The sequence below is a fragment of the Aquarana catesbeiana genome, linkage group LG02, assembly GCF_042186555.1.
Source record: "Aquarana catesbeiana isolate 2022-GZ linkage group LG02, ASM4218655v1, whole genome shotgun sequence".
NCBI lineage: Eukaryota > Metazoa > Chordata > Amphibia > Anura > Ranidae > Aquarana > Aquarana catesbeiana.
The window spans coordinates 204,285,965-204,299,714 of record NC_133325.1 but is presented as its reverse complement, the minus strand read 5'-3'; the positions used below and the strand labels follow the sequence as shown (position 1 = coordinate 204,299,714).

Here is a 13,750-nt window from a genome sequence, read left to right as displayed (position 1 = left end):
TTGCTTGGTGATCTGGTCAGTAACACATCTCCTGTATACGAATGCCTACACACTGGATGAAGTAGACACCTTTTGACAGCAGCATTGTTAACCACTTGCCTACCGGGCCATTATCTGAGATTTCTCACTTACATGTAAAACATTGCATTTTTGCTAGAAAATTACTTAGAAGTTCTCCCAAACATTAAATATTTTTTAAAAGGAAGAGGCCCTGGACAATAAAATGGTGGCTATTGCAATATTTTATGTCACACAATATTTGCACAGCAGTTTACCAAACTTAAATTTTCAAGAAAAAATGCACATAAATGAATTTTAGTGCACAATATAGTACCCACTTTTTAGGTACAATTTAAAAGATGTTGTTATGCCAAGTAAATAGGTACCTAACATGTCACCCTTTAAAAGTGTATGCGCCCACGAAATGGCTATCAGCTAAGATACATTACATTATCCATAGGCAACAATTTTAAAGTCTTTACATGTTACCAGTTTGGAGTTAACAGGGGGTCTGGCACTAGAATTAATCGCCCACACTTTGACGTTCATGGTGATACCTCACGCGTTTAGGACCTACATGCGCATCTGCATCAAGATCGGTTTGAACAGATGCTCATGTGGCTGGCAATCGCTTGTAAGCAACAAATAGAAACTGGAAATAACTAAATCCTTGTCACTTCAGGCTTCCTTCATCACAGATGTATCTTGGACTTGGAAAGCCTGAGAACGGCTGCAGGTGGAGGGAGTGACCTCTATTTGCACCCTGATAAAGTGATTGGGTGGCTGTAGAGCCACTCGGATCACTTCTACAGGAAAGCTCATTGCTGGCATCAAATGTTTTATATTGGGACCATACCTGCAGCTGCAGGAATGATCCCAGCATAACCACTTCCATCAAAGGACATACGGGTGCATCCCAAGGGTGTGACGTGGGTAATCTGGTGGAAGGGAATCGTTAGATACACTAGCAAATATAGTGCAAGTGTCAGACGAACATAATAATTTCCTGATGTTGATATTTAGGATCTTGTTGAAAAAGAGATCCTGCGTACCACACTTAAAAAAATTGTTAAATTATGCAGCCACAACTGCCTCTTTTCCCGAGGAGATGCTACAAGCCACTATCATAGTTCTGCAAAACTCAGCTAGAGTATTCACGTCAAATATTCTCCCTGACCCACTCCGCACAACTAATGGTACCCCACCAGGGCTGTCCTCTCTCGCCTTTGATCTTCTCTGTAATAATGGAGCCCCTGGCGAAGGCCATTACTGTAGATCTTGCGACACAATCTCAGGTATAGCAATAGGAGGTTGTTCCCACAAAATTGGATTATTTGCAGACGGCATTGTATTGACACTAACCAGTCCGGCTTCATCACTAGCAAAAGGTACAAATGTTATTGGACGAATCTGGCTTGGCTTCGTATTACAAACTCAACTCAAATAAATCCTCTATTCTGCCTAAAACCACCTAAAAAAAACTTTTTCCCTTTCAATGGGTATCTAATAATCTAGCTTACTTAGGGGTTACACTGACATCACCGACTAAACTCACATATGGACAAAATAGAAAAAAAGGGACACTCCTATAGGCACATCCGAATAAATTGTATGTCATAAAAAAAAAAAAAGGGGGTCAACAAGAACACCCTGGACGGACTTTAGAGGCACAACAAACCTGAGAAAGCATAGTCAAAATAACAATATAATCAATTTTATTAAATATAAATACATACAGTACAAAGACATTGGCAAAAAGTAATAAAAAAAATCATCTATATAGAAATATACATGATACAAGCCCAGATTTGACACACCTGGGCTTGTATCATGTATATTTCTATATAGATGATATTTTTAATAATTTATATTTAATAAAATTGATTATATTGTTATTTTGACTATCTCAGGTTACTTCTCAGGTTTGTTGTGCCTCTAAAGTCCGTCCAGGGTGTCCTTGTTGACCCCCCCCCCCCCCCTTTTTTTATGATAAACTCACATATGAACATAATTTTCCAAAACTAATCAGGACTATTAAACAAGACCTACAACACATATCCAAATATGAACTGTCTTGGATAGGAAGGACTGCCACTATGAAAATGATCCTTTTACCTAAGATTATTTACCATTTCAGATCTATATCAATAATTATGCCAGACCACTTTTTTAAAGAGGTGGATAAACTGTTCAGACAGTTCATATGGGGGAAAAAATGGCCAAAATCTCATTTACCATGCTATTGAAGCACAAGACTAGAGGTGGAGTGAACTTTCCGAATCTCAAAAACTATTATCTAGCTGCCCGCTTAGACCAAGCTAAAGCATGGTTTGACCCAATTTCAGACAGACAGGTGCAGATTTAAAAATGTACAGTCGGCAATCAACATTTACCGTCTCTGCTACTGTCACACCGGACTAACTTGACACTAACCTATAAGACTCTTCCTTCCATAGAAGCTACACTACTAGTTTGGAAAAAAACTACATGATACAATGCCCCAGGATTCGATGGACAAATGCACTGATTTTCCATTGCAAATTTATGAATACATAATACCCAATCTACATGTATTACCATGGCTAAAGGAAGGAATAAGGACCTACAAAGAACTATTATCGAAAAAACCTAGACCTCCATCTTTCTCCTACATCCAAATAACCCATTTTCATAATAAAAATATGAATATACATTATAACATACATGGGGAATCTTGCGCATACTTGATGTCTAACCAGGACAGGCCTAAAGGACTGTCACGGTTTTATAATCAACTACAATTTTGTGGAATTTTTCAAAAATCTTCAAAGATGCGCAACTGGGAAAAAGAACTAGAAACCCCCTATACAATAAAAGAATGGCAATCGGCTATTCAATCTAATTTTCGCTTCTCCCATTGTGTAAACCACTGGGAGCTGATGTTGAAAATGCTATACAGGACCTATTTGACTCGTTAGATTGGCGCAGATTTACCCAGGCTCATCCCCCAATTGTTGGAGGGAGTGTGGGGAAAGAGGCAGCATCTTGCATGTAATCTGGAGGTGTAAAGGAGTGAGGAGTTTTTGGAAAACAGTATTCTCCCTAATAGCTAGGGTTACAGGTCTGATCATTCCACCAACACCACAAATGGCTATACTCAATATAGGAATAAACTTGGTGCCCTTGCAATTTAGGCCCATTGTCACTCACGTCTTAATAGCAGCGAAGCTAACTGTTACCTCTAAATGGAAGTCCACTATGGCACCTAATGTCTCTGAAGTTATTCAAAGAGTCCAATTACAATATACATATGAAAAATACTTAGCTATAAAGAATCATAATCTACCCAAGTTTAACTATTGTTGGGATACATGGACAATGTGCTATTCTAGTGCCTAATAGCAAGCTGACCACATGTAGATTTATCTGGTACATATTTTATGTTTTTATTATTTTTGTTTGTTTCATGTTATAATCTTGGAGATGCAAAAAGAGTACAATAAGTATGTCAATTTAAATAGGATACAGTAGCCAACAGTAGCGAGGTTGGTGCTGTCGGGTACTCTGTGGCACAGTTAGCTCCCTTTAGGTGTGCCCGGAAGGCTCGGACACACCATTATTACGCAGAAAACTGATGCACTGAGGCCACTCTAATCTTGTATTAAAGGACCTTTATGGTCACATGTCTTTCTGAGAGCAATAAGGTATTCAACAATGGCTACCCAAATGCCCATTACGTTTTGTAATCTGTGTAATATTTTATACTGTTGGAAACCTAATAAAAACTATTTGAAAAGAAAAAAAGATCCTGAGTAAAATGCTCTGTAAAAACTTTGTGTAAATGTTTATAAGCACTTACAGCAACAGTTTGTTTCTTCATTTGGGATAAGGTCCCACTCCCATCCACCAATTTTTCTGGGCTCTCCCAAGGGACCGGGGAGCATGGTAAGGATGTGACCTGAAGCATTGGTTTCCCCAGACACAGAGAGAGAAAATGATGTTCTTTCTCCCACTGTGTGATGTCAGAAATTGGAAGCGACAAGGATTTAGTTACTTTTGGGTTTTTTGCTGTTACCCCAGATCCCTCCATAAAGAGGACCTGTCAAGGGCCATTCTATCACAAGGGTGTTTTTCATCCCTTGTGACAGCAATAAAAGTAATAAAGAAAAGCAAAAATCAAAAACAAAAAAATTAAAAGCGCCCGTCTCCCTCTGCTCATGAGCAAACGCAAACGCATGAGTCAGTCCCACGACCATACGTAAACAGCGATCGCACCACATATGTATCACTGCGAATGTCAGAAAAGTAATTCTAGCACCTCCTGTGTAACTTCAATTTGGTAATCTGTAAAGGCTTTTAACGCATTGCCTACGGATAATAAATTTGTACTGCAGCTTGCAAATGTAGTTTGTCACCGTTCCATATGTGGCGTAATGTGAAAATGTAACTAGAGGTCGACCGATATATCGGCCGGCCGATATTTGGCTTTTTTTACTTAATCGGCATCGGCATCGGCCGATTGTGCTGATAAAAAAAGCCGATAATAACTTCAGCGGGACTTGCAAATGACTTCTGTAATAGAAGTCAATGCAAGTTTCCTGGAGTTATCTGTGGAGAGGATTCTCTCCTCCCAGGGCAGCCTGCCAAGTCTGATAAGAAGATACATTGTATCTTTTCAGGTTGTTTTATCAATGAGCTGAACTCCATATTTAGAAGTTCTCAGTTTAACCATTTAAAGACTAAATCTTTTCTGACATTTGTTGCTTACAAGTAAAAATCCTGTATTTTCTGCTAGAAAATCACTTAGAACCCATAAACATTATAATTATATATATATATATATATATATATATATATATATATATATATATATATTTTTTTTTTTTAGCAGAGACCCTAGGGAATAAAATAGCGGTTGTTGCAATATTTTATGTCACACGGTATTTGCGCAGCGGTCTTTCAAACGCAATTTTTTTAAAAAAAATTAATGAAATAAAAAAAAAAAAAAAAAAAAATAAGCAGTAAAGTTAGCCCATTTTTTTTCGTCCAAAAGTTTTGATTACCTGTTTTTGTGTATTTAATATTTAAGATATAGTTATTTTTTTTTAAATCTAAATTATACATAGAAGTGAACTGATTGGAGGTTTGTTTTGTTTAATAAATGTTTAAATGTAAAAAAATTTCTGTATCACTTATTACTTAAGGTTGCTTTCACACTGGAGCGGGCATGCGTTGACGGTAAAACGCTGTTAGTTTTAGCGGCGCTTTACCGTCATTTTAGCGGCGCTATTCGGCTGCTAGCGGGGCGCTTATAACCCAGCTAGCGGCCGAGGAAGGGGTTAAATGCGCCCATGAAGTGCTGCTGCCGAAACGCTTTGCAGGCGCTTCGGCAGCAGTGCGCATTCATTTCAATGGGCAGGAGTGGTGGAGGAGCGGTATACACCGCTCCAAAGATGCTGCTTGCAGGACTTTTTTTTAACATCCTGCCATCGCATCGCCTCAGTGTGAAAGCACTCGGGCTTTCACACTGAGACTGCAGGGGAGCCATTTTAAAGACACTTTACAGGCGCTATTTTTAGCCCAAAAGCGCCTGGAAAACGCCCCAGTGTGAAAGGGGTCTAACGGCCTAAAAAATCGGCCTAATATATCGGCCATCGGCCACTGCGATTTCGGTCGACCACTAAATGTAACATCATCTTTTACCAAAAATGTGGTATTATATTGTGTTCATTAACCACTTCCCGCCCGGCCTATAGCAAAATGACGGCCGGGCGGTGGTTCAGTTATCCTGACTAGGCGTCATATGACGTCCTTCAGGATAACAGCCGCCGCGCGCCCGTGGGGGCGTGCATCACGGCGATTGGTGGAACGGTGTGTTAGTCTGACACACCACTCCACCGAACTCGGTAAAGAGTCTCCGGCGGAGGCTCTTTACCACGTGATCAGCCGCGTCCAATAACGACTGATCACGATGTAAATAGAAAGAGCCGTTGATCGGCTTTTCCTTACTCGTGTCTGACAGACGCGAGTAGAGGAGAGCCGATCTGTGGCTCTCCTGACAGGGGGGTCTGCGCTGATTGTTTATCAGCGCAGCACACCCTCAGATGACCACACTGGACCACCAGGGACACCACTAGGACCACCAGGGAAGGGGGCAACATGTGGATGGCCAGGTATGTACCCCATGGCCATCCACATGTTCAAATGAATGCCCAAACTGAATGCCACAAATGGGCACTGATTGGCACCAGTATGTACAAACACATTAGTGATGCCCAGCAATGCCACCCATCATTATCAGTGCCACCATCAGTGACATCAGTGCAACCCATCAGTGCCCATCAATGCCCATCAGTGCCACCTATTAGTGCCACCTATAAGTGCCCATCAGTGCCGCCTACGTGTGCCCATCAGTGCCGCCTACGAGTGCCCATCAGTGCCGCCTACGAGTGCCACCTATCAGTGCCCATCAGTGCCGCCTATCAGTGCCGCCTATCAGTGCCCAGTGCCACCTCATCAGTGCCACCTCATTGGTGCCACCTCATCGGTGCCCACCAGTGCCGCCCTATCAGTGCCCGTTAGTGCAGCCATATCAGTGCCCATCATTGAAGGAGAAAACTTACTTATTTACAAAAAATTTTAACAGAAACAAAGAAAAACTTCTTTTCTTTTCAAAAATTTCGGTCTTTTTTTTTATTTGTTGTGCAAAAAATAAAAACCCCAGAGGTGATCAAATACCACCAAAAGAAAGCTCTATTTGTGGGGAAAAAAAAAATGATAAAAAAAATTGTTTGAGTACAGTGTAGCATGACCGCGCAATTGTCATTCAGATTGTGACAGTGCTGAAAGGTGACAATTGGCATGGGCAGGAAGGTATCTAAGTGGCTGGTATTGAAGTGGTTAAAAATTCATTAAAATGTCTTTCCCCCCAAAAAAATTGTGTTTAAAATAAATGTTGAGCAAATACCATTTTTTATTCCCCAGGGCCTCTGCTTTAAAAATATATAATAATGTGTATAATTTTTACATTTATGACAGCAATATCAGAATTGGCCTGGGGGTCACATACAGTAGTTAATTCTTGACCATGGAACAACCCAAAGCAGTACAACTGCAAGATGGGCAATGCAGAAAATGATGCCAACCGACCCAAAAAAACTTAAACAGGTTCTTAACTCAAAGAGCAGCTTAAAGCCCCTTTATAGCCAAAAACATCATCAGCAGAGGCCTAAACATCAATATGATAAAACTTCACCAACGTGTGAATAGAGGACCACGTGAGAAAGCAAGCAACATTCGGGAGCTTTCGGTTAGGCACCAGTGACTGTGCCAGGAGCGTGCAGCATGCGCGCTATTAGCACAGCTGTATTGACAGCAATTTACGCAAATATGCAGCCTCTCAGCGCCAAGGACCAGGCGCTGAGAGGCTGTATATTTGCATGCAGTCGGCGCCAAGGGGTTAAAGCTGTTGACACTCTCAGCTAGTAGCATCCTGAGGGATTTCCACATTTTTTACTGCTCTAAAGGAAAAAAGAACCCTTTCCTCAATCTAAGGTTAACTCTCCTTACTTCTAACCTGAAATAGTGGCCACATGCCCTCTTCTGGACCTTAAAGTAAACAGTTTATCATTTACTGAAGTCCACTTTGATATATTTGTACAATATATTTGTTCACAATAAGTTTCTCCAGTCTCTTTTGTACTGCACCCTCCCCATTTAGACGCAGTCTGTTCCTACAGGAAATAACCGACTGAAAAGTCAGCCCAGGTTCTCCAGGAACCCAAAGCTCGCCTCATTCTTACACCAGTTTCTTAGCCACTTGTTCAACTCTCTAAGCTCCCATAGCCTCTTTGTGTGGCACATGGCACAAGAAGCATTTCTGAAAATACTACCTTGGGAGGTCTTTTACCAAACTTGGTACCAAAGTCTTAAATCTTTTTTTAGAACACTCTATCTCCCTCTAACTTTGTCATCTGTACCAATGTGTACCAGGACAGCTGAGTCTTCCCCAGCTCCACCCAAAAATCTGAAAACCTTAATCGGCAATGAGTCAAACCCAAGCAAACTGGCAATTGCGGCCTTTGTGACAGATTACCCTATCAGCACTTTTATTAACTTAGTCCCTTACCACCAGTATCTGCCTGTTTTGCCTACATGCTTCTCCAGCAGTCTTTTCCCTGGATGCTATAGGAGATAGCCCACTCCAGCAATGATACCCTTGAACTGATATCCCCAATATCATGCAACTGTGAATAATTATTGGTATGTATAACCCTTTTCCCTCTACGCCACCTTCTAAATGTAACCATTACCCACCTCTGACCCAGTCCCTTCCTTTTCTCTGCTCTACATCATACTGGCCCCAGCCAGCATCCGATGAGTGAGGTCCAACCTCCGCTCCAAGCTGTTAATTCTTTGCAGTGTTGCCAGCTGATTCTTGAGATTCAGGATTTGGGTTTCCAAGCAAAAAGCCACTTGCTCAAATCTTGCACACAGGTATTCGCCCTCAGATGGTTAAGGAGCACACATATGGAGATAGGATACAATTTAAACCCTACTACAATTTACAATAGTGCTTTAGATTTTAACCCTGTTTTGTTATTCCCTGGGGTGTGCTATGTATTTAAATAATATATAAATCCAAATTTCATGAGTCATTTTCAATATTCCTGATATGTGCCTCCTAAAGCATGTACTTGTATGAAAAATTATCCTGTTCTCCTTGTATTGTGCTTCCTTTGTGTGAAATCGCTGGTGTTCCTGCCAGTACCTTTGCTTTACAATAACTGACCACGCTAGGCATAAGAGCACAGAGTAGTCAGTTTCACCGGCTGTGCTGAGAACTCAGCCTGTTCTCCAATTTCTCTCCTCCTTTCTGACACACACCTCTGCACAGCCATTCACTGGGAAGATCAGTGTGCTGCTGCTTCTCCTCCCCCAGCTCTTATGCAGCTATGAAGAGGGAATGCAATTACTTATAGAAAAGGGAAAAAAGTGTTTAAAACTGTATTTTTTTCATCTACAGTGTGTAAAATAAGTATTTGATCCCCTGCAGATTTTGTAAGTTTGCCCACTTACAAAGAAATGAAGGGTCTATAATTTTTATCATAGGTTTATTTTACAGAACATCAACCAAAAATCCAGAAAAAGCACATGATACAAATGTTATAAATTGAGTTGCAGTTCAGTGAGTAAAATAGGTATTTGATCCCCAAGCAAAACATGACTTTGTGCTTGGTGGAGAAGCCCTTGCTGGCAAGCACAGAGGCAGGATGTTTCTTGTAGTTAGTGATCAGGTTTGCACACATCTCAGGAGGGATTTTGGTCCACTCTTTTACAGATCTTCTCTAAATCCTTAAAGTGGTTGTAAATAGCATGTCTTTCTGCTGCTCTGTTCCTCTGTTATCAGCATAACGTCTGACCAGTTCTCCAACACAGGAGACAAAAGCAGCTGAAAATTTGTGTCGGATAAGAAACTTGGAGACACCAGTCCTCAGGAAGGATGTGCTGGAACTGGAGAGAGTCCAGAGAAGGGCAACTAAACTAATAAAGGGACTGGAGGACATTAGTTATGAGGAAAGGTTACAGGCATTGAACTTGTTCTCTCTGGAGAAGAAACGCTTCAGAGGGGATATGATTTCAATGTACAAATACCGTACTGGTGACCCCACAATAGGGATAGAAAATTTCCACAAAGGCGTTGTGGAGAGGAGGAGGGGTCGCTGTTACACATTTTCTGGTCCTGTCCCAGGTTGAAAAACTTTTGGGGAGAAGTTTGTCGCATCACACAGGAGTTTACGGAATATAACATTCCAGACGATGCCGCATTTTTCCTCTTACACCACTCAAAAATCTCAACCAAAATATACAAGAAGTCCCTATTATGTCACTTGCTGAATGCCGCAAAGGCGTGCATACCCCTATATTGGAAGCAATAGTCCCGTCCCCCCCCCCGACCATTGCACACTGGTTGAGAAAAGTAGAGGAAGTAAAAAGAATGGAGGATTTAATCCTCACTTCACATCACAGACAAGAAACTTTCACGAAGACCTGGAATATATGGAATGTCTTTATCTATTCTAATGAAGCGCAGCATCTTCTGGGATCATAGATCATCCATGGTCTGGCTTAGAGGCCATGTTGTACTTCAGCTACCGCCATGTCTTCCCCCCCTTGCGCCCCCCCCCCCCCCCACTCTATTCATTCTACACCCCCATAGCATCCTTGTTTCTTTCTTCTTATGAAAAGGTAAAAAAGCGAAGGGAGAGAGCCCTATTATCGTCTGACATTACCACGGAAACTGATGCCTGTGAATGTGAACCTTGTTGCAGACGAACTCTTGGCCTACTGTCTCATGATAACATATGAGATGTAATTTATGATGATCACAATTACTCTAGGCATTGTACATAGATTATGTAACCTTGGAATTTAATAAGACACATGGCCATTCACTAAAATTAGAAGAAAAGTGGTTTAACCTTAAACTGCGTAGAAGGGTCTTTACTGTAATAGCGGTAAGGATGTGGAATTCTCTTCCACAGACAGTTTCAGCGGGGAGCATCGATAATTTCAAAAAACTATTATATAAACCCCCTGAACGACCACAACATAAAGGGATATACAATATAATACTGACATAAAATCACACACATGGGTTGGACTTGATGGACTTGTGTCTTTTTTCATCCTTGCCTACTATGCAACCATGTATAAGCAGAGAGCTTGTCTATTCAGACTGCAGCTCTGCAAGTTTCTTGGTTCTGCTGTGGAGGGGGAATGTGTGCCTTTACTCCAATCAGCTCTCACACAGTGTATGCCCAGACTCCACACCCACTGCTGAAACAGGAAGAAAGATTTGTAACACAATGTGCACTTTCTAAAGGGTGTAGAAAGCTGAATGCATCTGATATACAGTGGATATAAAAAGTCTACACACCCCTGTTAAAATGTCAGGTTTCTGTGAAGTAAAAAAATGAGACAAAGATAAATCATTTCAGAACTTTTTTGACCTTTAATGTGACCTATAAACGGTACAACTCAGTTGAACAACAAACTGAAATATTTTAGGTGGAGGGAAGCAAAAATAAAATAATATGGTTGCATAAGTGTGCACACCCTTACACTAATACTTTGTTGAAGCACCTTTTGATTTTATTACGGCACGCAGTCTTTTTGGGTATGAGTCCATCAGCATGGCACATCTTGACTTGGCAATATTTGCCCACTCTTCTTTGCAAAAACACTCCAAATTTGTCAGATTGAGAGAGCATCTCCTGTGCACAGACCTCTTCAGATCACCGCACAGGTTTTCAATTGGATTCAGGTCTGGGCTCTGGCTGGGCTACTCCAACACTTTAATCTTCTGGTGAAGCCATTCCTTTGTTGATTTGGATGTATGCTTTGGGTCGTTGTCATGCTGAAAGAGGAAGTTCCTCTTCATGTTCAGCTTTCTAGCAGAAGCCTGAAGATTTTGTGCCAATATTGACTCTACCTTTGCTAAGGCCCCTGTTGCTGCCACCACCATGCTTCACTGTGGGTATGGTGTTCTTTTGGTAATGTGCAGTGTTTTTGCGCCAAACATATCTTTTGGAATTATGGCCAAAAATTTCAACCTTGGTTTCATCAGACCATAACACATTTTCCCACATGCTTTTGGGAGACATCAGATGTGTTTTTGCAAAATTTAGCCGGGCTTGGATGTTTTTCTTTATAAGAAAAGGCTTCTGTCTTCCCACTCTACTCCATAGCCCAGACATATGAAGAATACGGAAGAATGTGGTCATATGTACCACACAGCCAGTACTTGCCAGATATTCCTGCAGCTCCTTTAATTTTGCTGTAGGCCTCTTGGCAACCTCCCTGACCAGTTTTCTTCTCGTCTTTTCATCAATTTTGGAGGGACGTCCAGTTCTTGGTAATGTCACTGTTGTACAATATTTTCTCCACTTGGTGATGGTGTTCACTGTGTTCCATGGTAGATCTAATGCCTTGGAAATTATTTTGTACCCTTCTCCTGACTGATACCTTTTACAAATGAGATCCCTGGCTTTTGCTGTAGGATGTGACTAAGAAAATGTCAGGAAAGACCTACTAGAACAGCTGAACTTTATTAGGCATTAATCAGAGGCACTTTAAATGATGGTAGGTGTGTACTGACTCCCATTTAACATGAGTTTGAATGTGATTGCCTAATTCTGAACACAGCCACATCCCCAGTTATAAGAGGGTGTGTACACTTATGCAACCACATTATTTTAGTTTTTATTTTCACTCCCCCCGCCCTCTAAAAGATTTCAGTTTGTTTTTCAATTGAGTTGTATAGTTTATAGGTCACATTAAAGGTGGAAAAAGTCATTTTTTTACATCACAGAAACCTGACATTTTAACAGGGGTGGGTAGACTTTTTATATTCACTGTACATGTAAAACTTATGTAGAGAGATTTATTTCATCTCTGTGTATCATCTGAGGCTATTCACTTCACTGGGTATAGGAGAGGGTTTACGATCAACTTTAAGGTTTCTTGGCTGTCTCTTGGCAACTTGAAGTTTCAGCTCCCTCCATATATTGTCTATAGGATTAAGGTCTGGAGACTAGCTAAGCCACTCCATGACCTTAATGTGTTTCTTCTTGAGCCACTCCTTTGTCTTGGCGATGTTTTGGGTCATTGTTATGCTGGAAGACCCATCCATGACCCATCTTCAGTGTTCTGGCTGAGGGAAGACGGTTCTCATCCAAGATCTTACAATATATGGCCCCATCCATTGGCCCCTCAATGCAGCAAAGTAGGTCTGTACCTTTAGCAGAGAAACAGCCTCAAAGCGTAATGTTTCCACCTCCGTGTTTAACTGTAAGGATGGTGTTCTTTGGGTCATAGTCATTTTTCTTCTTCCATTTGTTTATGTGTTATTTTTGGTTTATATTTTGTCTCTATCATTTAAAATACATCTATGATAAAAAATTATAGAGCCTTTATTTCTTTTGTAAGTGAGCAAACTTACAAAATCTGCAAGGGATCAAATAATTATTTTCCCCACTGTATACACAAATGTTTTGAAGGGTTGTTTTACAAGGGGATTGTTTACAATTACTTTAATTATGATCTTATTGTGGCACTGTACTTTACAGAGTGAGCCTCACACAGCCCTCCCCACAGTACGATTATAGATTTGTGTCAAAGTTTTACCTTGCTCTGCTATTCCTTGTTTTGAACTCTCTCTTTGTAATAAACTATACACTTAAAGTGATTATAAAGTCACTAGTGAGAAAACATGTAATCCCCTCTGTTACATGAAGATACACAGTACAGTATCTGTAGCGTTTAAAAATGATTCCGCAAAATACCTAATTTCACAGTGCCCATGGGCGCTCACTTGACCTGCTGGTGTTCTTCTTCCTGATCTGAGTACTACAGTGGGAGGGGCTGTGTTTACCTGCTGTTGTTAGATGGGAGGAGGGAAGGAAAGCGGCAGGAGGACACGAGAGCGCCAAGCGGCTCTGTAAATAAGGTATGTTGCGGAATCATTTTTAAAAAACACAGATACTGCACTGCATATCTTCATGTAAGAATGGGAAATTACATGTTTTCTCACTAATAATATTACAGCTATAGTGGCGAGAGGGGCGGGGTGGGAGGAGATGGCTGACACACAGACTCCCAAGCTGACAGGCAGGGAGGGAGGGGGAAGAGGAGAGCAGCGGGATGAAGGAAGCACGTAAACTGACCACAGTATCATGGATCAGCAGCCATGATTACCGTTGTCAGTTTA

At 41.0% G+C, this 13,750-nt stretch overlaps 1 protein-coding gene across 1 annotated transcript in view; it reads right to left on the bottom strand.

The window, feature by feature from the left end:
- The window catches only part of SUGT1 (SGT1 homolog, MIS12 kinetochore complex assembly cochaperone), a 232,010-nt gene that overhangs the window by 122,330 nt on the left and 95,930 nt on the right, over window positions 1-13,750 (bottom strand). Inside the window, exon 9 of the mRNA XM_073614228.1 lies at window positions 2,704-2,730. Coding sequence (XP_073470329.1) covers window positions 2,704-2,730 — 27 coding nt within the window. The remainder of the gene's footprint in view (window positions 1-2,703; window positions 2,731-13,750) is intronic.